The sequence below is a fragment of the Gopherus flavomarginatus genome, chromosome 4 (assembly GCF_025201925.1).
Source record: "Gopherus flavomarginatus isolate rGopFla2 chromosome 4, rGopFla2.mat.asm, whole genome shotgun sequence".
NCBI classification, from domain to species: Eukaryota; Metazoa; Chordata; order Testudines; family Testudinidae; genus Gopherus; species Gopherus flavomarginatus.
The window spans coordinates 147848658-147872382 of NC_066620.1; the positions used below are offsets into that span (position 1 = coordinate 147848658).

General features: G+C 43.2%; 1 protein-coding gene across 1 annotated transcript in view; it reads left to right on the forward strand.

Annotated features, from left to right (window-relative positions):
• Positions 1 to 23725, forward strand: part of MDN1 (midasin AAA ATPase 1) — a 171553-nt gene that overhangs the window by 111463 nt on the left and 36365 nt on the right. Inside the window, exons 58-75 of the mRNA XM_050949353.1 lie at positions 816 to 942; positions 2025 to 2195; positions 3600 to 3814; positions 3920 to 4307; positions 4543 to 4652; positions 6748 to 7447; positions 9170 to 9331; positions 10369 to 10642; positions 11546 to 11781; positions 12541 to 12636; positions 12902 to 12996; positions 13510 to 13634; positions 16465 to 16614; positions 16880 to 16989; positions 17420 to 17493; positions 17726 to 17921; positions 20607 to 20761; positions 20905 to 21056. Of these exons, the coding sequence (XP_050805310.1) occupies positions 816 to 942; positions 2025 to 2195; positions 3600 to 3814; positions 3920 to 4307; positions 4543 to 4652; positions 6748 to 7447; positions 9170 to 9331; positions 10369 to 10642; positions 11546 to 11781; positions 12541 to 12636; positions 12902 to 12996; positions 13510 to 13634; positions 16465 to 16614; positions 16880 to 16989; positions 17420 to 17493; positions 17726 to 17921; positions 20607 to 20761; positions 20905 to 21056 (3536 nt within the window). The remainder of the gene's footprint in view (positions 1 to 815; positions 943 to 2024; positions 2196 to 3599; positions 3815 to 3919; positions 4308 to 4542; positions 4653 to 6747; positions 7448 to 9169; positions 9332 to 10368; positions 10643 to 11545; positions 11782 to 12540; positions 12637 to 12901; positions 12997 to 13509; positions 13635 to 16464; positions 16615 to 16879; positions 16990 to 17419; positions 17494 to 17725; positions 17922 to 20606; positions 20762 to 20904; positions 21057 to 23725) is intronic.

The window sequence follows — 23725 nt, forward strand, 5'->3', positions numbered from 1 at the left end:
TTCCCACCTTATCTGGGGAGGGCCAGGAATGGATGTCACTGGCCTGACTGGAGCTGCTCCGGCAGACCGGACAGCGCAGCCGCAGAGTGTTCCAGCAGGCTGGGCCGGGCGACCACAGCCTGCTCTGGGGGGCGTGGCCGAGTGGCACAGCTGCAGCCTACCTGCCCGGGAGCTGCAGCTGCTTCAGAGGCTGGGGGGAGAGCAGGTGGCCAGATGCAGAGAGACTCTGGCCCCGCCTCTTCCCTTCTGGCTCTGCTGGCTGTGCTGCCTCTCCTTGCTCCCTCTGTTGGGGCGAGGGGCTGTCCCACCTCTCCCTCTCTATGCCTGTTCATAAGCTGACTCCCTTCTCTGGTGCTACCCTTTTTTACTAAAAAAAATTCAGCTTATGAACGAGTATATACAGTAAATATTTTAATTGTTTCAAGTGGCTAAATGTAGGTGTGTTTTATGACTAATTACCAGTTTTTGGAAGAAAGCAACTCTGCATTATTGCATTGCCGAGAAAATGAGGTTTATAGTGTAGCTTCCCTAATGGAGCTTTAAAAAAATCTGGTGCACTCAATACAGTGTCAGGATTTCAGTGAAGGTCATGTTTTTATAAAAGAACAGTAAAATGAGATGGGTGAAATTGCCTCTAAATGACTTGTTTATGGTCTCATTGAAAAAGTGTCACATAATTGATTTTGATCCCAGGAATATCCTGTTTCACACCTCTTTGCTTCAGTCAAGACTCTACTTTTTCTCATTCAGTTGTGCATTCAAGTTGCATACTATGTAGCATAGTTTTTTGCTGATAGTTTTTTCTTCAGCTACAGGGAGAACAGCAATCAACAGGTGCGCATGTGTTCGGAGCTAAGTCAGTATGTAGCTTTTTGCCTTAAACTGACGCCAGCTGCCTGTCAACATCTGTATGGACTGTGGCACTTGTTACATCACAATAAGGTAAGAACAAGTTTTAGTTTAATTTAGGCTTGCAGAAGTTTGCATTCAAAATTCCATGAATGAGTGTTAATATCTGTAACATGCTAGTATGCTTTCTGGGTCTAGTTCACAGGTTTACAACAGTAATAGTTCCAACACCTTTTATTACTTGGGAGAAATGGTAGGCCAAATAAAAGTTGTGAGCACAAAAGCAATATAATGGCAGACCTATAAAGCAATCTCAGGTCTAGCATTAAAATCTGTACATCTGTATGATACTGTTCCCATTAATTGGTACGATACACCGTTCAAGGAAACCAGTCAACCAGTTGACTTATTGTAGCCCACTTAAATTAAGACAATATGTAATGGTTTTGCTTTGTAGATAGATCAGTCTAAAATTCTTGTCTTCATTTCTATGACTAATGTGTATATATATAATATAAAACATTTTTTGCCAAATCCTGCAGTCTGGAATAACATTGTGTGGCCTAGTTTTGTGTGTGTCATATTGCCTACATAGTAGGTAAATAGATTATAGCACTTCTGGCCGGTTAGAATTTAACAGTGACATGAGCATGTAGCTCCCATGGGCTTCAATACACCAACAAGTTCTTAACAAGTACTTTTGGCCAGATTGTCAGAGGGTTTTATCTGTTCTCTGGGCTTGTGGAACTCTGCGCACCATTGTGCAAAGTTGCACAGTCACAGAACAGAGGTTATATTTGAAAAACTTGGCCTGTGAAGTTGTGCCTCACAACAGTGTGTGTGTGTGTGTGTGTGTGTGTGTGTGTGTGTGTGTGTGTGTGTGTGTGTGTGTGTGTGTGTGTCCGTCCATGCAGGGAAGGGAGAGAATGGAAGCTGCTGCTGGGCACAGACACCTGGTGGGAAGCTATTGTGTAGGAGTATAGTTTTTTTCAAGGGCGATGTAAACCATACTCTGTGATGCTAAAGAAGACTAAAGGTGATAATGTCTCCATCAGAAAAGTATTTCTCACACACATTCTGTTCAGTGTTTTTTCTCATTTCAAGCATAATAATTTTCTTGCGCTGCCAGTAAATTATTTTAGGAGACTTGAGTTTTTGTTCTCTCTCACTTTTAGGTATCCCATGAAGAAATGTCTCTTCTGTGGTCAGAACTGGTCAGTAGCATATTAGAGTTCTTCTGGCACAGTACTGTAACCACAGATCCGGAGTACTGGTTAACCTGGAAGCCGCTACCTGGTGCAGAGGAAAAGAAAATACCTAAATCTCCTGTGTACCGTTTTATGAAGGTTTGTGTTTTGTGACATAATTGGATAGCTAGACTACGATAAAGTGTCTATTTTTAAAATAGTTTTGCTAAGAAATTTTAGAAATGAACATCTTGTTTTCCAGTTCTGTACCTGAAGTCCTCTAAGATTAGTGAAATAATGTGATTTTTCCTTTTCCTGCAGCATTATGAAAAGAATAGTGATTGAGCAGCTTTAGTTAAGGAAACTGGGGAGGCTTTCAAATTTCATCTTAGTCCTCTTGATACATAAAGTAAAAGTTTTTCCCAACTAGGGGCCCGTGGTCTCACTCCTTACTAGGATTGTGAGATGATTGGGCTTTGGTCTACATGTTGGCATTGGATGACCTTTGAGTCATCTAATTTTTCATATTCTTTGCAAGCTAACAGCTCCATAATGAGCTGTATAGATCTACTCAGCAACAGGTTGTATTCTTCTTTGAGTGTTTGCTCACATCCATTCCATGCTAGGTTTGTGTGCACCATGTACATAGTTTTTTTTGGCAGTATATTGTGTAGTTATTGTAGTTAGTATATATAGTTCTTCGTGTATATAGTTGTGTGTGAATAGTTGCCCCTTTCATCAAGAGATTTTCACCCTGGTCATGGGCTTCAAGCAAAAACTCTGCAAGAGCTATAAAATAGAGAACAGGCTATGTTAAAGTGTTATCAGCTGGGGGAAAGGCCCTATATCCCCAAACTGAGATGCACCATTGGACTTTGAGCACCTAGACAATAAACCAGGGTAATTCCCAGGCTAAAAGGAGCTGTGTTAAAGCCCTGTTACCCAGAATTCAGCTGGTAGCCGGTCGAGAGCACGATGTGCAGGACTCTCTCATCTGTGCCTTGCCAAGGAGCTTGCCCCTGGCATGCAGCGCCAGCTCTGGCACCCTCCGACATCTTCACAAGGGGGGCCATGGGTCAGTGTGGCCAGGCCATCTGTTCAGAAGGGTAGCTGTGGTGGGAGAGGGATAGCTTAGTGGTTTGAGCATTGGCCTGCTAATCCCAGGGTTGTGAGTTCAATCCTTGAGGTGGCCATTTAGGGATCTAGGGTAAAAATCTACCTGGGGATTGGTCCTGCTTTGAGCAGGGAGTTGGACTAGATGACTTCCTGAGGTCCCTTCCAACCCTGGTATTCTATGATTCTATGTTTTAAAACTCTAGTATAGACTTTTCTTGTTCCACTCCCAACATATGTTAGCTGGCAGAAGTGTACGTGAGCATCTGCTGTGTGTGTGTGAAAATCTGGAGATGCTCCACCATTTTATTTTTTTCTAATAGTTTTGCTGAAGTGAGCAATTATCTTGTAGTTTTGGTTAAAAGCCTTTCATAAAGCTTAGCTTTGTGTAACTTAAAATAAGTGAGGAAATGCTATTAACACTACATATCTCTTAATCTTTTAATTTAGGGCCCAGGTCTTTTGAACCGAGCAGTTTTCTCAAAGTGCCTCTTTGAAATTCTAACTAGCAGCAGCAAGACAAGCCAGTGGGATGCGAGTGGCCTTCCTGTTCTGTCGTCATCCCATGTGATACTGGGAGAGTGGATGGAGAGGGCACAACAGCTTCAAGAAGTCAACTCAGTTTTGTGGACCAACATGTCTGTTTCTTCCATGGCAGAATTTAGGTACTATTGAGGTCCTTCCTCTACACATCTTTTACCTAAACCAGCAATATTACAGAACCTTGTACTCACCAAGATGCCAATATCTTTTTATTCTTACTCCTTCAGGTGTACAGATTCCAGAATGCAGGATGTAATGTTATGTCGACAGCTCTTGGCTCTGATGGATCTGGTTCCAGTAGACCTACAAGAGGAATATTCACAGTGCTGTGATAAACTCTCCTCCAAGGACCCTGTGGCTTTTCAGTATATTCTCAAAGTACTTAAGGATGTTGCTGGTCAGGAGATACTGCCAAAAGAAGTCCTCTGTCTCTTGCTGACCTGCTTGCAACAGTTCTTTGGGGAAGGAGAAGGAATTCAGGACCTATCAGAGACAGCTCGTCGAGGTAGCCTCTGGGTGAACATGGGTTTGGTGCAGATCCAGGTTTGGCTTCCACAGACTAGGTTTGATCCTGCAGTGAAAAGAGAATACAAACTCAAGTATGCCAAGGAGGAGGTAAGTGTGGCGTTTCTATCCCTTTTTTTTAAGCTCACTCCTACTTTGGAATACATAGCATTTGTGGCTAAAATTAATTTTAATTATACACAGATGAATGCTGCAAAAGCATGAGCTCCATATTATAGTATCATTATTAGATAATTCAGTCATGTTTTCTTAAATCTCCTGGAAGGTGTCCTTTGTGTGCTACCTAAAAGAAAACCATAAAATTGTTTAATTTGTTCTTTACTAGTTACACCACCTGCAGTGTAAATGGAAGACCCTGAATCTGTCAGCGCAGTTACATACAGGAAAAGATCTTGAAGATGAAGCAATTATCAGTTTCACTCATCCTCATATCAGGTAATGGGAGAAGCACTTAACTATTTTGTTGATGATTGGGAGAGGCCAGCGATATTCTTTGGGAGTCTCACCTGCTTATATGGTTTGGATTTCTTCCATTGCATTGTAATGTTGTTTGCATTGCTTTTTTAGAAATAATTTTTTGTTTGTATAGTTGAGTGGTCCCAAACTTTCGAGGGTCGCATCCCCTCTCACCCCATCTGTGCCTCCTTTTCCCCCTTCCCCTCCCCCGAGCTGGGGCCAGGAGTGGGGCTGTTGCTCCCAGGGATGGGATGTGGACAGGGGTAAGGGGCTTGAGGCGGGGGCCATAGCTGGGGGTGGTTCTGGGGCCGGGAGCAAGGCTGGGAACAAAGCCACGGCCAGGGAGCGAGACTAGGGGCAAGATCGGAGCCACAGCTGGACCGTGGTGGGGACTGACAGATGGCCCCTGTCCGGGTGTGGGGTGGGGGCTGAGGCCATGGCTGGGGGGCAGGGCTGGAGCAGAGCTGCAGGTAGGATGGGGCTGGATGGTGCTCCCTCCCCGCCCCCCTTGGGTGCTGGCCCAGGCTCATTGCTCCTTCCCACCCCCCGAACGTTCCTCCGTGCCCCCCTAGGGAGGCGTGCCCCACAGTTTGGAGATCTCTGGTATAGTTGATTCTGGGACAAAGACTTGCATATCAGGATAGTTAAGGCACATAGAGAAACTATTTAGCGGAGCACAAATGCCTGACTTACGCTGATGATCACTCATGGTGGGTCACTGTGTCTGGGAGTTAGGATTTCCAGCAGACTTGCACTAGCTCAGTTCAAACTAGCATGCTAAAAATAAGTGTCTGAGCCCATCCATCCCCCCGGGGGCCAAGCTCAGATGGCTGGCCCAAGCTTCCACCCATATTGCAACATCCACACTGCAAGCTAGCACAAGTCTGTCTACCCACACTAGGAATTACACTTCCCAGCTGCAGTGTAGACATACAACTTATGTCTAGGCAAGCCCTTAAGGTATTGCTTTAACTACACTGGTATAATTTAAGTAGTACAACCCCCGAGTGTGGATGTAGTTATACCAATATAAAGATGCCATATATCTCTATATGGGAAGAGGAATAAGCTATGCCAGTGTGAGGAACCTTTATACTGGTGTGAAGCACTCTGATACTCCTAGAATTTGTTTCTCTTAAGCTGAGGAACTGGGGAAGAAATTTTAATGGACAAGAGGCAACTCTTCTTTTGTACTGTTTTGAAGCCTTCTGTACGCAAGAGATTGGATCAAACTCCAGCATGAAGTCATTGTTCACAATTTTCCTCTGTTAACGAAAGTTCCTGATCTCATTTCAGGAAACACAAATTGCTTTGACAATTCGTTATTAGAAGTTACAGAGAATTAGAGCCAGTTCTTAATAGCTGAGCTTCATAAGGCATTTTCAATAGTGCTATCTCTTAGGAAATACTGCATTGCATAGGTGATACATATACTGTAGTCTTATTGTACACTCTAATGGGATACTTATTGTGATACAGCATGGCCAGAGGGCAGCAGGAGAGTGTTAGCAGGGAGCCTTATTCCCTGCAAGGAGAGGAAGGTTTGCAATAGATTAACTAGAGCACCTGAAGCCAATTAGATCACCAGCAGTCAGTCATGTGATTAAAAACCCCTGCTTCAGTCAGACAGTGTGGGAGTTGGAGCAGAGAACAGTTTGAAGAGAAGTAGAGGAAAGTTTGGAGGAGTGCTGTGGTGGGCTAAGAAGTCCAAGACCCTAGGTAAGGGGCACCTGGCTTGTGCAGAGGGAGGGCAGGAAGCCCCCCACAAGCTGAAGGGCAGGAGAGGGAAGTAGCCCAGGGGACGGAACTGCTAGTTCAAGTGGTTCACCACAGACCTAAGGGCCCCTGGGTTGGGACCTGGAGAAGAGGCCAGGCCCAGGTCACTCCCTCTCCACTCCCCTCCTCAAGGACAATAGTGGGGTAATTTAAAATACCGATTCAGAGGCAAGCAATGGCACCCTGAACCTTCCCAAAAGAAGACAAAGCGTAAGACCCAGCATAACAGTACCGGCAATTTGCCACATTATGTTTATACTATGCTTCTAAAATGGTCAATATTTTTATTTCCTAATAGATTTCTACCCCAAAGAATGCAACAGCTGAAGGAACAAATAGGCAATCTTTCCAGAAAACAGGCCTTCAGACCCCAAGTCCCCCCATATGACTGCTTATACCAGGAGGTTCACCAATATGTCACCAGCATTGCACAAATTTCCACAGTCCAGGATCTCTTAGCCCGCCTTCTACAGTTCCTTCATGGAAATAGGCCGAAGTCACTCCAGGCAGTACAGAACCTGCTAAACGAAGAAGCATCCTGGCAGCAATCTCACCATCAATTTAGAAAACACTTGGCAGAAGAATATGCTTTGTACCCTGATGCTGTCACCCCACTGCAAGCTGCCATTTTACAGCTGCAGCATGGCATGAGACTAGTGGCCTCTGAAGTTTATACAACACTCAATAGTATTGTCTGTCCAGCCAAACTTGACACCCTTGTTACTTCTTTGTTGGCATTTCCTTCTGTTGGCCCCACCTTCCCCACTTACCTTGCACATGCGGATACTTTATGCTCAGTGCAATCTACGAACATCCTCTATGGCCTTAAAAAGTTATCTCTGAAACGCTCTGAAGGAGAGTTTGATGAAAGGGTTCAGAGTTCATGCCCGACTCAGGAACAGCTGCTAGTGAATGCCTTATTATATCTTCGATGCCATGTATTGTCAAAGGGAGAGCTGGACCAGAAATCTCTGCAACTTTTCAGGCATCTGTGTCAGGTAAAGTCTCCTGAGAAAATGGAATAAATATTTCTAAAAGCCAAATGCCAGAGGTACAGTCTAGCTTTGCTTTCAACAGTGATGACTAGATATGAGTCTCTCCTGCTGAACCAGAGTAACACAACATTCCATACTCTGTCAAAAGCAACAGTAGCAATTTTTTCAGAGAATTAAAAATAGTAATTATGTTTAATTCACTATGGTTCAGATATATTCAGACATAAAACCAAATCCTACCATACTTACTCCATGAAAAACTACCTTTCATTTCAGTGTGTGTGTGTGTGTGGGGGGGGTTCCTCTGAAAAGGGATTCAGTACTATAGGTAGGGTGCTACCAAATTCATGGTCCATTCTGGTCAATTTCATAGCCACAGGATTTGAAAATAAGTCAATTTCACATTTTCAGATGTTGGCATTTGAAATTTCACTGTGTTGTAATTGTGGGAGTCCTGACCCCAAACGAGATTGGAGTGGGGGGGGCTTGCAAAACTGTTGTAGGAGGGTCGTGGGATTGCCACCCTCACTGCTGTGCTGCCTTCAGAGCCGCAGAGCTTCCTGCAGCCAGAGGAGGCTCATGGAGGTGGGTCCGATCTCCCCCGTGCTGCTGGGAGCGCTCTAGCTGGAGGCTCCTAGCTGCTATTCCTGGCCAGCGGAGGATTAACACATGGGCCCTGTCCAATTTGAGGACCCCCTGGAAAGATGGACACCCCAAGCCCTGGCAGAAGCTGTAGGTTGGGCGCCCTGGCAGGAGTTGCTGGAGTTTAAGCACAGAGCCTGGGTCCTTGAGCCCCAATAGGAGCCGTGGGGCGAAAGCCACAAGCCCGACTCCCGGCCGGGATGGGGAGGAACACAACTTGCTTTTCTCCTGCACAGCTGCTCTCCTGGGGAGATCAGACCCACCTCCAGATACCTCCCCCAGCTGCAGGAAGCTGGGGCTGCTTCAGAGCAGAAGTGAGGGTGGTACACCCTCACTTCTGTACTGCTTCGGGAGGTGGCTCTGATCTCCCCACCAAGAGTGGTGGAGCAGGCGAAAAGTAAGTCCTATCCCTGCCCAGCCCAGCCATGACTAGCAGCTGAGTCTGGGGCAGGGTAGGAACCCCCGGCTGGGGCGCCCCCAGCCCTGCCCTTCCCCTCCAATAGCTAGATTTTATGGGGGAGGTTTGATTTTTTTTTATGGCCCGTGACATGTTTTTCATGCTGTGAATTTGGTAGGGTGCTAACTATAGGATTTGGCCCATGTTTGCATGATCTTTTTCATACAGTTATCATAGGTGTGGTGTTCCAGGAATTTACAAGTGAAATGTTACTGCAGTGTTCACTCAGCATGGTTTGGACATGCAGGGCCGGCTCCAGCTTTTTTGCCACCCCAAGCAGTGAAGCAAAAAAAAAAAAGAAAAACCCAATTGAGCTGCCACCGAACTGCTGCCGAAGAGGAAGAGAGTGAGTGAAGGACCCACCGCTGAATTGCCACCGAAGACTGAAGCGGAGCGATTGAGTTGCAGCTGCCGAATTGCCGCTGCAGACTGGGTTGTGCCGCCCCTTTCTATTGGCCACCCCAGGCACCTGCTTCCTTTGCTGGTTCCTGGAGCCAGCCCTGGACACACGTAATAATATTGCATACTGTGAAAAACAAAGACATTGCCTCAGTGCTGAGGCAAGTGGGGTTTGTGCATGTGTATTATAATTTCTGAAGAATTCTCACAGTTTTCTGGTTTCTCAGGCAATTATAAATGAATGGGATGAACAGGAGCGCTGCACCCAGGAGCAGGAGGAGCAAGAAAGCCGTCTGTACAGATACAGGAGTAAGAGCCATGGAACGGGGCGCAGTGAGGAAGAGGAGGAAGAGAGAGAATTTAGGAGGAGATTCCCTCTCTATGAGAAGGTAGAAGAATAATAGTTTATAGAAAGATGCTTTGTACAGTTTTAAAAAACTAAGTTCTTTCATAGGGAGAAATGAATCAGTTTCTCTCTTCTCCAGGGGAAGAAAGTGGGAAGGATTTTGAGATAATGGTGCACTGTGTGTGTCCTGTTAAAATATTTTGTTCTTTTTAGTTTGTGGACAGTCATCTTTGAATTTAAAGGCCATGTCTACACGTTCAGCGCTGCAGTGGCTGATTCAGCTGCGCTGCTGCAGTGCGTCTGGTGAAGATGCTCTGTGCTGGTGAAGAGCTCTCCTGTCAACATAATAAAACCACCTCCATGAACAGCAGAAGCTCTGTTGGCTGGAGAAGCTTATGTCAGTGTAACTTATGTTGCTCTGGGGTCTGGTTTATTCACATAACACTTAATTCTGAGCGACATAAGTTATGCTGACATAGTGTAGACTTAGCCAATGTTGTTCAGATGAATAAACTTTATAGGCAGTTCCTAAATGTAGTAAGCACACTTATTATGCAATAGTAAGATGCTAGAACTTGATGGTGATCTGGTAAAACCTGCTGAACCTGAAAAGTCTGCCAAAGAGAATACTTCTGCCTCCTATTTCCCCTCTTAAAAGAAGTTGTTTGAAGCCACCAGATTATGCATGTAGCTAGCCTGTGTAACTATGTTCTCACTGTTTCTCTCTTCCCCTTCTCTCTCTCATTGGACTTGTCTTCACACTGGCGTTGACATAGTTTAGGTCGACTTCCCCCGGTGTCTTCACTGTGCTGTGTCAACGGGAGACGCTCTCCAGTCGACTTCCCTTACTCTTCTCGGGGAGCAGGAGTACTAGGGTCAACCGGAGAGCGCTCTTCCATCAATTAGGCGGGTCTTGACTAGACCTGCTGCCCCTGTGAAGACAAGCCTATTGTTATGGTCACCTGTCTCTTTTTTCAGATTGGACAGTAAACATTGCTACCTGTGCCGAGCACAGGGGGCCTTTGGTCACTAGTACAATACAAATAATAAATTTAACTATTATTTTAATATGACTTACAGGACTTTGAAGATATCACAGCTCAGGCAAGTCTAGAGGAAAAAGTGGAAAATGAAGATGACTCAGAGGATTTAGTAGCCACTGAAATAACTCTCTTATCCCAGAATTCAATGCAAACAGTGATGATGATTCATCAGCAGTTGTGCCTAAAATTTGCACGGTCCCTGTGGTATCAACAGAGCCTGCCCCCACATCAAGCTAAACATTATTTCAGTGCATTTCTTTCCAGCTATCAGACTGGTGCTTCTCTAGTGGCACACTTCTATCCCTTGATAGGTAAGGCATACCATTTTAATTCTTAAGGTTGTTGTTAATGCTTAAGCTTTACCTGCAGTTGTTCAGATTAAATATATTTTGTTGTAGACCAATGTGTTTCTGGCATTGTCTAAGATACTAACTATGGCTCTGCCCTGAAAAGTGATCACTTAAAAATGGCACCTTCTAATAGACCTGTTCCCTGTGTGTATTCAGAATCATATCTTCTGAATTCTTTGTCAGACTTGTACAACCTTTTTTCACTCCACATTTCAGCAACGTGGAGCCAACCAGAAAGAGTGAGCTGGTTCCTATTCCTTCTGTGATTCATCAGCTGAACTGTTGACATTCCAGTCTCTTGCATCTGTGCAGCCCTGTTAAAGACAATGGGGTTTCACAGATTTCCCTGTGGGTTTAATTGGGATTGGAAAGCCTTTAATTACCAGAGGAAGGAAGGAAGAAAACCTAGCTTGATTTTTCCTTTCCTAAACCAAGTTTGCGGGGCTAGAAATAAAGGGGAGGGGGGGATAACATGGTCTTTACTTGTAAATTGAACATGTTTGATATGGCAATAATTATAACAATAATAATGGCTCTCCAGGATATGATCTTAATCACTTCTCAAAGTAGAACTGCTTACTTACCTGCCACTCTGTCCATTCAACCACAAACCATTTTATGCTGTAGATCAGGCTAACTTAGTGCTGTTGAGAGATCTGGTAAAACAACTGACCTGAATTTTTAAGCCTTTTCCTTCTGCATTCACGCTTCATTGCTTCATACTTTAAATATTCTCATACTTGAAAAATATGCTATGTCTTAAGGTTTTGGATAATGCTCTAGGCATACAAAGAAACATGTAGGTTTCTGGTGAATGAAAAAGTGATCACAGAATGTATGAGTCCTTCCTTTTCGGCTTCTTAGGTGCTGAAATGAATGATTATCTTCTTGGCAGCCAACTTTTAGTTGGCACACTTCTCCACAATACACTTTTTGAGGAAGTGACTTCAGATCTCATCATACAACAAGATGGCCCATATGACTTTTACCAGCACCCTAATATTCACCAAGTTCGACAATGCCAGCCTGTACTCGATAACTTTACTAAAGAAGTAAACAGGTTACTGCAAGAATGGCCTGAACACCCTGCACTCATGCAGGTGAGAGCATTACAGTAAACTTTTAAGATAAACGGGTGTGGGTGGGGGTGTCTGTGTAATGCACCCTAGTGTGTGTGGTTGTATATACACATCAGAATCTAACTATCTAGTTACTATGAAATAATTAATTTTTTACAGTAAGACTATAGTGATATCCTTGTAAATTAGGATAATTTTGTAGCTTCTTAGCTACCTTTCAGCAACATGATCCAGTTGCATAACATTGATAAGTTTGCTCATGTAAACACATGTGCTATCTTCAATTCAAATGTAAAAGTAATATGCTGTGTTTTATAGATCCCAAAGTCTCAGAGTTCATTCTAATGACTTGTAAGACAATGTTTTTTCATTATAAGTTCATTTAAGGCTCCAGGTTTTCCAGAGTAACTTCTGTTCAACAGTGAGGGTCTTCTCCTTTCTCTAATGCTTCACTTTGGTAGGATTTGATGCGATTCCCTCTGAAGCTAGTCCATTCTGTTCACTGAAGAGTGATGCAAAGTGCCATAAGCATTAATGTTGGCTGAAGTTCTTATATTTGGCCAATGTGTGATGCTTTAATATGTTGTGTAATATTGGCTTTCACTGGTCTAAATCCTAAAATGGAGAGGCCATTTTAAAATGACAAGGTTTTCTCTTTTCTAAAGGGGAGCACTGATGTTGTTTGCATGTAGATTAGCTCAAACTCAAATGTTGCATGTGGGTTGACCAGCTACTCTGAGTTGGAAACTCCATCTGTCACTTACGTACTTCTTGTTGTAGCTATTGGTTGTGATGGACAGAATCCATAGCTTCCCACTCTCCAGTCCTCTCTCAAAGTTCCTGAACGGCTTAGAGATTCTGCTTGCAAAGTCACAGGTAAGAGGGGAAAGGAAACCATTTTAATTTCTCAAGTTAATAGCTCACCTGCAGGTAAAATCATTGGCTGTGGCAAGATACAGTGACCTAAGTGTTGGTACTATAATAAAACCAACATAGAGCTTTTTGTGAAATCCAGTGCTGGTCACAGATACATGGGACACGAGCCTGTGTGGTAATGGAGGGGGAATGTTCTGTCATGCTTAATGCCTCTTTCTCTCGTGCGAGTTCTTGTCTTCCATAAAGAGGAATTTCTCTCGTTCAGGACTGGGAGGAGAATGCAAGTCGAGCTTTGTCTTTGCGGAGACATCTTGATTTGGTCACTCAGTTGATCATCCAGTGGCGTAGACTGGAGTTAAAGTAAGAACCGTCAGTTCCCTACTGTTCGTCTTTTCTTTCTTGAGTGTAATGCTCCATTGTCTCCATATCTTAAGTTCTTAGTTTTAATGCAGACTCTTCAGAAGCACATGTCACCTTGAATGTGAATCATGTTTTCCTATTGTCTGCCACCATGCTAGTCAGGGTTGTTGCCTTGAGTGCCACATTGCTGTCGGTTGGGGGTTGTTTGGTGTTTGTTTGCTCAGCCATTCTGGGGGACAGGGCGGTCAAAAAATATTTTCAGCCCTGACTGGCAAAATACCTAAACCCTGATGCCAGTGGTGGCATTGGTGGTTCTTCTTCAAGTGGTAGTGACAAAGTTGTGAACTTACGTGGTTAGTTTTGCCTGTTATGTAATCTTTCTTACACACTCAGTTTTCTGCTTGAAAATAATCCTAATTTTGACAGAAATAAGGAATAACAAATGTTCACCCTACTTTAGAGTCTTCAGTATATAAATAATTACCTTGGTTTCTCTCCCCCACCTGTTTCCAGCTGCTGGTCGGTTAGTCTGGACAATATTATGAAGCGGCACACAGAAAAATCCACAAAGCACTGGTTCTCAATCCATCAGATGATTGAAAAGTACATGCAAGAGCAAACTGAGAGGAGCACAGGAGGTAACTATTATCCTACTAAGAATGTATAATACAGCTCCATCATTTAAGGGTGCACAGTTAGGCACTTAGAAAATACTACACAACCTTAATTCCTGCCCCTTTAGTGAATGTGCTATAATAATGTACATGTTCACGTACTATTATTCAAAATCAATGTGTATTGCATATTTATTTCTGCCACTTAAGTATACATCTCATAGGAACGTGTACTCTCTCTAGTACAGGCACCTTCCCAGTTCTGCTGCTCTAAAATGCCTGTGATAAATGACCAGTTAGAAATAGAACTTCAGCAATTATGTATCACACTAAGTGGTATTTTTAAGCTGGGGGGTCTGCGGGAGGGAGTCTTTCTCTGCAGCCACAGAAGGCACGTTGAGCTCATAACCTGTGTTCTCGTCTGCACACCATACAAAGTGCCTGCTAGCTCTGCACACTTTACAGTTATTTCGTCACATAGCATGCACAGCAACTGTCCTCAGATGTCTACTTTACAGGCTTAGTGTAAAACAGCTGCACATGCTCAGCATGCAATTTTCTAGAGCTGCAAAAGCAAAAGTAACTTCCTCTGCAGCAGGGAAGGACTCCCCTCCTTAAAGAGGGATATTTTCATGCCGAATTTACCATTCAAGCTCAGCTATATTGATTCTAGGACTGTTCAAAACAAGCCCTTGATTTTTTTTTAATCAGAAAAGTGGTTTTGCTTCTCCCTACCACCCCCTCACATACTCTCCTGATACTGGTTCCATTAAGCCACCATCCTTAGCACTTTCAAATTTGTCTAAGACCAGCCTCTGCTATGATGCCCACAAGGAACTGAACAACTGATGATCTCTAGATTGTGAGGTAGTCTGGGATGGTTGAGAATTATTTTATTCATAGAGATTGAAAATAAAAAATGATTTGGAACCATCAAGTTGTGCATGTACCTGGCCTCTGCAATCATATGATCTTATTACCACTCATCTTCCTCTTTCCCTTCTATTGTTGTGGCTTGTTTCAAATTAGAATGCAAGTGTTTTCAGGACAGTGAATATCTCTCCCTGGGTTCATACAAAAACCAGGGCTGTCAAGCGATTTAAAAGATTAATCACGATTAATTGCATTGTTAAACAATAATAGAGTACTATTTATTTAAATATTGTTGGCTGTTTTCTACATTTTGAAATATATTAATTTCAATTATATAACACAAAATATAAAATGTACAGTGCTCACTTTGTTTATTTTTTATTACAAATATTTGCACTGTAAAAAAACCAAAAGAAATAGTATTTTTAATTTCACCAGTACAAATACTATAGGGCAATATCTTTATAATCAAAGTTGAAGTTATAAATGTAGAATTATGTTTAAAAAAACCAAAACTGCATTCAGAAATAAAATAATGTAAAATTTTAGAGCCTGCAAGTCCACTCAGTCCTACTTCTTGTTGAGCCAATCGCTCAGACAAACAAGTTTGTTTACATTTACAGAAAATAATGCTGCCCGCTTCTTATTTACGATGTCACCTGAAAGTGAGGACATGCATTCACATGGCACTGTTGTAGTCGGTGCCACAATGTATTTATGTGCCAGATGTACTAAAGATTCATATGTCCCTTCATGCTTCAACCACCATTCCATGGGGCATGTGTCCTTGCTGATGATGGGTTCTGCTCAATAACAATCCAAAGCAGTGCAGACCGATGCATGTTCATTTTCATCATCTGAGTTAGATGCCACCAACAGAAGGTTGATTTTCTTTTTTGGTGTTTCGGGTTTTGTAGTTTCTGCATTGGATTGCTGCTCTTTTAAGACTTCTGAAAGCATGCTCCACAAGCATTGTCCCTCTCAGATTTTGAAAGGCGCTTCAGATGCTTAAACCTTGGATCGAGTGCTGTAGCTATCTTTAGAAATCTCATATTGGTACCTTCTTTGTTTTGTCAAATCTGCAGTGAAAGTGTTCTTAAAATGAACATGTGCTGGGTCATAATCCTTGACTGCTATAGCATGAAATATATGCAGAATGCGGGTAAAACAGCAGGGGACATACAATTGTCTCTCAAGGAGTTCAGTCACAAATGTAATTAATGCATATTCTTTTAAAGAGTGCCATCAGCATGGAAGCACGTCCTCTGGAATGGTGGCCGAAGCACGAAGGGGCATACAAATGGTTATAATATGTGGCACATGAATACCTTGTAATATCGGCTACAAAAATGTCATGCAACTGCCTGTTCTCACTTTCTGGTGACATTGTAAATAAGAGGGCAGCATATCTCCCATAAATATAAACAGACTTGTTTGTCTTAGCGATTGGCTGAACAAGAAATAGGACTGAGTGGACTTGTAGGCTCTAAAGTTTTACATTGTTTCGTTTTTGAGTGCAGCTATATAACAAAATCTACATTTGTAAATTGTTCTTTCATGACAGAGATTATACTACAGTACTTATGTGAGGTTAATTGAAAAATACTATTTATTTTTACAGTGCAAATATTTATAATAAAAATAATATACACTTTGGCTTCAATTGCAACACAGAATACAATATATATGAAAATGTAGAAGAACATCCAAAATATTTAATACATTTCAACTAGTATACTATTGTTTAAAAGTGCAATTAAAACTGCAAGTAATTGCGATTAATTTTTTTTAATCGTGATTCCCTTTTTTGAGTTAATCATGTGAGTTAACTGCAGTTAATCAACAGCCCTAACAGAAGCTAACCTGAGGGAGCCAGATCCTGATTTGGATTCTCTCACAATACGGATTATAGCAGCCAAATGAAAATGTTCAATTGGAATTTTTTTTTCTTCCTTAAAATCCCACCCTGATGAAATCACAGAAACCAATGAGCAGCTGAGCTTAACAGTGCTGGTCCACACACTGCAAACTTTTATTGAAGGATCTACCTTGGGGGAATTTCATACACGACTTCAAGCACTGTTGGTTTTCCACTGTCATGTCCTGCTAATGCCTCAAGTAGAAGGAAAGGGTAAGTACTTTTTTATCATTTGTAAATGGGGCTATAACTTGTTCTTTAGAGCAATAAACTATCCATGATTCCAGACACTGGAAACTGATTACAAGAGCCCGCAGGTGCAACATACAGTTCACTTACTGTAGTGCCTGCTGCCCTGCTGTTCATAGTATTTCTATCAGTATTGCTGGGTTTCATGAATCCAAAGAGATGGATGTTGATATTGAAGAAAATGCTATCTTTGAAAGAAGCTTGTTGTTACAGCTCTGTTCTCTTCCAGATGTGCTGTGCAGCATTCTTTGGAACCTATATAATTATTACAAGCAGTTTTCAGAATGTGTACAGGCCAGGATCACTGAACTTCGTCAGCCTATAGAAAAAGAACTTAAGGTAAGAATAGAAGCTTTCCTCAGACAATGTGCTGAATTGTCCGAAGGAACAGTGAAGCAGGTGTCATTGTTTGAACTGTACTGAATAGTTCTACTGGTTACTGAAATTCCTATGGAAGCCTTCCTCACACTTCACTTTGTGTGAAAATTAGCTGAGTGGGAGGGTTGGTTGTAGTTTTTGTCTGGAGTTAGTCAGTTCCACTTAACCAGAGAGATTACAGCAGAGTGAGGCCCATATGGATCTAACCATGTTGTCTGTGCAGCACTTCCAGCACAAATGTGTACACTAGCAGAAGGTGAATATGAATGCCTTGCTATTTGGGGCTGTCAGCGCAGCTTAACACATCCTTTTTTTTGTGATTGCAGTATTTGCATTTAAAAGCATTGTGTTTTTAAGCAATATTTCATTAGCAGTTCCTCTTCTGTTGTAGGAATTTGTGAAAATTTCTAAGTGGAATGATGTCAGCTTCTGGGCTATAAAACAATCTGTGGAGAAGACACACAGGTAACATGGAAATTTTGGAAGAAAGGGACCATTTTGGGATCCAGTGTGATAGACTGTGTATGCACATACTGTATTTCTAACTTCCTACTGGTTGGATTCTGTGCAGCACTGAGCTTGTTATATCACTGGGGTTTCATTTGTACCATAGAACCATATCTGCTTTCAGAAGATAAGAAAACTTCAAGAAAAGAACATTTGATAATCTTGTGGGGTTTTTTTTTTTGTTGATTAGGACCCTCTTTAAATTCATGAAGAAGTTTGAATCTGTTCTGAAGGAGCCCTGTCAACCTGCCCTGGTTGAGAGTGATAAAGAAGAAGCGCTAGACTGCTTGGAGAGGCAGGAAGAGTCTGAGAATGAAGAGACTAAAGTTCAAAGGTTGAACAGCATACTAAGAAAAACTTTGTCTGCTAGAACAGACGCTGCCCAGGTATGTGCACTTCTTATTCTAATTACAAGCAGGATATGTTTTGCATTCTGATTTGAATGTTGATTTGGTTTTTATATGACAAAAGCCAAGTCAGTGACAAAAGCCAAGTCAGTGACAAAAGCCTCCTCTTTGAGTATTGTCAAAGTTTTTTAAAGTATGTCTTATGTCTTTCAGTTGTGATTTGTGTGATAAAATGTGGGTCAAGAGGGAGGGAATGCAATGAATATGCTTAGCGTCAGTATTGCACAGTAAGCTTTGCCCTGCAGAGTAATCTATATTCCAGTTAAGATCTGAGGGGTAACCGTGTTAGTCTGGATCTGTAAAAGCAGCAAAGAACCCTGTGGCACCTTATAGGCTAAGTGACGTTTTGGAGCATGAGCTTTCGTGGGTGAATACCCACTTCGTCAGATGCATGTCGACATGCATCTGACGAAGTGGGTATTCACCCACGAAAGCTCATGCTCCAAAACATCTGTTAGCCTATAAGGTGCCACAGGGTTCTTTGCTGCTTTTACAGTTAAGATCTGTCAGTGGATGTGTACATTGTCTCCAGGTACTCAGGCATTGGCTGTGGTGATCTTTTAACTACCTAGTCAATACAATAACAGTGACAGGGAAGACGGCTTATTTTGCCTTTCTGTCTGAAAGGACTGTGGTATTAGGTGAGGAGGAGGATTTCTGATTCAAATACATTGATAACTCTTAGCCCTCCTGGATTCAGCTCTAAATTCTATTAGCATGTAATCCAGCCAAGAGGGGAAGTTATCCTGTTTACATTCTGAAACAGATTCATGTTCCCATTGAAGTTATTAGTGTTTTAAGGGTTAATAATCTTATATAATAAATAAATACATATAATTAATAAATAAAATCTAACTGAAATTCCTGAGAATATTAGCTTGGATGAAATTGGCTCAGATATTTCCATCTGGCAGTTTCCTGGATTCTGTTCGATTTCTTCATACTGGGAAAGTGTTTGATTTTTTTTTCTTCTCTCTCTGTCCTTGCATTGTTACTTCAGTATGGCAATCTGGGAGGGGATCTGATACAATTCTAACGTGGTCACTTTTACGTTATTGTATTCCTTGCAATAGAAGCATATACTGTTGCTGATTATCAACTGTTAGCTCGTTTTACGATTTTAATGATGCAGATAATTCTGTCCTGGAGAGAATGAAACAACCACAGCAAGCGATAAACGAGTTGAGAGAGCCCTGAGAAATAACTGTTAAACAGCCCAGGGGATTACTCCGGACACTCTGTGGTTTATAATTATGCTACTTTGCAGTTAACTATTAGCCTCCATCTGAATATCTTTAAAGCTGTTTGCAGATACCAATTAAACCTCTCAGTCTTTCAGTGTGGGGGTAATAAGTAGGTTATCCTTGGCTTGTGGATTGAGAAACTGAGATTTATATTGCAACTTACCCCAGTGTTGGTGTGGACAAAATGTGGCTTAATCAAAATACTGAATTCAATTACACAAGACTTTTGAATTATGTGCCGATTAGATATAAAATGTTTTGGGTTTCAGCTGTATGTGGAGCTTTAGTAATGATTTACAGTAAGTTGCTATGATTAAGGCTAAGATTTTGTCATGGATATTTTTAGTAAAAATCACAGATGGAGTGGGCAGCAAGGGGCCATGGCCCTCCCAGTTTTGAAAGTGGATGGGTGTGGCTGCCTGCCCCTACCCCCCATCCAGGCTGGTATCTGGAGCCCAGTCCAGGTAGGAGAAGCCCAGGAAGCATGGACAGCTGTGGGGAGCCACATGCTCCACCTGCCCATGGTGGGAGAGCCCAAGAGCAGCCTCCGTCCTGTGTCCTGGTCCCCCTTCCAGGGCAGGTGGAGGGTCTGTGGCTCCTCACAGCTGCCTGGGCGGCTCTTATCATGACCCAGCTGTTTGGCCCCTGAGGCCCTTGCCCCACCCAAGCCAGAGTCAGGTCAGGTTAAGAGCTGCGTGGGCAGCTGTGAGGAGGTGTGGACCCTGTATCTGCCCTGGGCTGGGGACACGGGGGTCGGGGATATGGGCCAAGGGCTGCTCTCGGGCCCCTCACCCAGGGCACATGGAGGAGTCCAGACTCCTCAGCTCAGCTCTAGCCTGGGTGGGGCCTTGGAGGGAAAGGGGTGGGGCTATGGAGGGGGTGAACCTAGTGACCCCCCCACACTTTTAGGAAGAATCCATTGCTCCTGGAACCCTGGGGAAGGAAGGGGAGTCCAGCACGCACCCACCCACCCACCCACAGCTTCGGCATCCCCTCAGCACCCACAGTGGCTGGGAGCTGCGAGGGCCCCCACCCGCTATGGTGGCTCAGAGCTCCAGGTCCAGTGGCTCAGAATCAGGGTCCCCCCTGCGACAACTGAGAGTTCTGGAGCCAGCAACTTGGAGCTCTGGGTCTCCAGCCTCATGCGGTGGCTGAAAGCTTCAAGTTTCCCCATTGTCCACAATGGCTCGGAGCTCTGGGGTCCCCACCGCCTATGGTGGCTGGGAGCTGAGGGGCCCCCATCACCTGCAGGGCTTAGAGCTCCAGGTGCTCGCTTGCTGCCAGCTCCAACCCCACCGCCCTGGGGCTGAAGTGGAAAATGTTATGGAAGTCACAGACTCTGTGACATAATCTTAGCCTTAGCTATGATCCATGTGGAGCTGTACGTTGGTATGGATGCTGATTTCTTCCATTTTCACAGACTGTGCTGTCAGAAAAATGCTATGATGGAGTTATGTTTGATACAGAATCTCTTCAGTGTCGTTTGCCCAAGCTCACGAAGCGAATGAAGGTGTTGTGTGCAACTCTTATGAAGAAGAACTCATTTCTAGACCGGGTGGAGAGTCTTGAGCAGTTTACAGGGGAGTATTGGAAACACATGACTGCGTGACCAAAAAAATCTTAAGAGCATTTTCTTAATCAGCTATGTATGTAGATCCTTTCCATAATTAGTTTATGCATGTTGAGGTTCCAAGTCTCTCTCCTTTTACTGTCTCCCATACAGGTGATATTATTGTCTCTGTGCTTGAACTGCGGAATTTAACAGTTAATCAGGCTGCGGATAAGGAAAAGCAGAAGTCAGAGGTCAAGCATATTCTTATGCAGAAACAACGGGCCTTATCAGATCTCTTTAAAAGCCTTACTAAAACAGGTGAGATTTACTTTAAATGTGGTTGGGTTAAAAATTCGGAAGGTGTAGGATAGAATACTTTTGCTAATAAACACACACACAGTGATATCAGTATCATTCTCCAGATTGAGGCATCGTGCATAATGTTTTCACGAGCATGTAAACTTGTATTGAACTGTTTTGGATTTGTGTATCAAAGCTTCAATATTTTGGTGTCAGTCAGGATTATTAGAACAGTCTTTCCATTCAATTGTGTTGCATTACGTTATATGCAATATGATCTCTATTTCAAAGCATTTATTCAGAACATTTAGTTAGGGGTCACTGTCCTACTTTAGAAGTGGGAGGGGACTCGGTACCCATTCACTGATTCAAAGCTAACGTGAAATGAGTTGGTGATTCCAGTCTCATCCCTAGTGAAAAAGGGCCTACATTTCAGTGGCTAGTATTGGTAGAGAAGCTAAGGAATGAATGGACATGAAGGCTAAACTGCTTGCCTGGGGAAGTGGTCCCTTAAGAACAAGCTAAGGCATGTTAGAAAGGCAGTGCAGGAAGTTTTAAAGATAAATGGAGAGCTCCAAAGCTACTGGTCCAGCACTGTTTCCATTCTTGTCATATTGACTCCTTTTCATAAGCTGTCCTGGATCACTGAAATTACCAAAATGTGTAACCTCCACACAAGCAAATACTTCTCAGTGCTTCTCTGTGGCCTCTCTTAGCTTGGTCATTGTTTTACTGTCCCTCAGATCCCAGCAGCCTTCTCAACAGCTTCCTGAAGCTTTTTTAAACCTCAGCCTTTTCCCAGCCTTATATCCTACCCAAGTCTTTCTTGCCCATCTCTTGGCTGAGTAACTGTGTTTACAGTAAGTGACTTTATAGATCGACTGACTGATTGCCCAGTTTAATGCCCTGACACTTTACAGTTTAATGCCCTGACACTTTACCTGTTTTTTACCTTACATGTGACTATGAGTGGTAAACTTTAAATACTGTGTAATAGGCCACAATGGATGGCTGTTGTCAACATTTTCTTTTTCCCTTGTCCCTATTCTACCAATCTCTAGTCAGAAACATAGGGCTTGGCTACACTAGAGAGTTGCAGCACTGGTGAGGGGGTTACAGCGCTGCAACTTAGGATGTGGCCACACTTGCAAAGCACGGCCAGCGCTGCAACTCCCTGGTTCCAGCGCTGGCTGTACACCCGGTCGAGCCTCGGGTGTAGGGATTCCAGCGCTGGTGATCCAGCGCTGGTCAGCAAGTGTGGACGCCCACCAGCGCTTTTATTGACCTCCGGGGTGTAAGGAGGTATCCCAGAATTCCTGTCCACAACAAACTGGAAGAAAGGGAGAGCTCGGAGTTCAGCCAAACTGCTTATTTAAAAAACAAACACAACTCCTGTTTGCTGAGCGAGCTGAGGCAGGCAGGGGAATTACTTTGGAATGTTCACAGCTGTTTGCTTGAAGAGAGAAACAGCACTCTCACACGGCAGAGGGGGAGGGCGAAGTCCGTGTTCAGCAGTTGCTGATCTGGTCTGACGGATATTTAGCAGTACATAATTTGCATTTAGTGAATGAGAGAGGAGTGGGGGAAGGGAGTTAGAACTTTTAAAATGATTGAAGATAGGCACAGTCCTTAGAACTTGCAAGGCAGGGAGCTGAGAACAGTGTCAACTCCAAAAATCCATTCTCTCTGTCTCCCCCACGCTCCCTGTCACATTCCACCCCACCCCCCTCTTTTGAAAAGCACGTTGCAGCCACTTGAATGCTGGGATAGCTGACCACAATGCACCACTCCCAACAGTGCTGCAAGTGCTGCAAATGTGGCCACACTGCAGCGCTGGTAGCTGTCAGTGTGGCCACACTGCAGCGCTGGCCCTACACAGCTGTACGAACACAGCTGTAACTACCAGCGCTGCAAAACTGTAAGTGTAGCCATACCCATAGGTTTGCAAGTCACAGTGTGTGTGTATTTTAACTCTTGTGTATTTTATCATGAGTCTTATATTATGTGGTGTCTCTTTTTAAAGCCTCAGCTTCTAGAGGCATGTGGTTAGGTGAGATTCTCAACTTTCATTTAAAAAAATTTAAGTTCATAGGCCTGATAGTTGCAGAGAGAACCTTGAAAGTGTGACATTATTGAGTCACTAAAGTGCGCCCTAAAGGCTCAGGCCAGAAGGCAAGTGAAAAGCATTAAATGTATTATTTTTAAAATCTCATGATTACTTCTGAGGGGCTTGACTCATGATTTTTATGTGTTGGCAATACTTGAGAGAGCATTTCTCAGGGCATGTTGTGTAAGTAGTTCCCAGAATACCAGGATCAGTTTTATTTAGATAGCCATACACATAAATGGCTCTAAGTGGAATGTGTCCCCATAGATGGACTTTCTGCTTTTGATAGTGGTCTGTGATAACTCTAATGAAATAGATACTTTGCAAGAAGGTTGCTGGTCAATGGATGTAATGTTGTAGGCAGGTGGTAGTGTCTGGTAGGTAGGGCACTGGCCTGGCCATTACACATGGGTTCTATTTCTGCCTCTACCACTGCAACACCATGGGAATTTAACCTTTCTGTGCTTTAGTTTCCTCACGTAAGATGGGGAAAGTGCTGCGTGCTTGCTGCCGTGGTTATTCTCAGTTTTGTTTGAAAACTTGGTATATGTGACTTGCTGTTGTGACTTGAATTTATTTG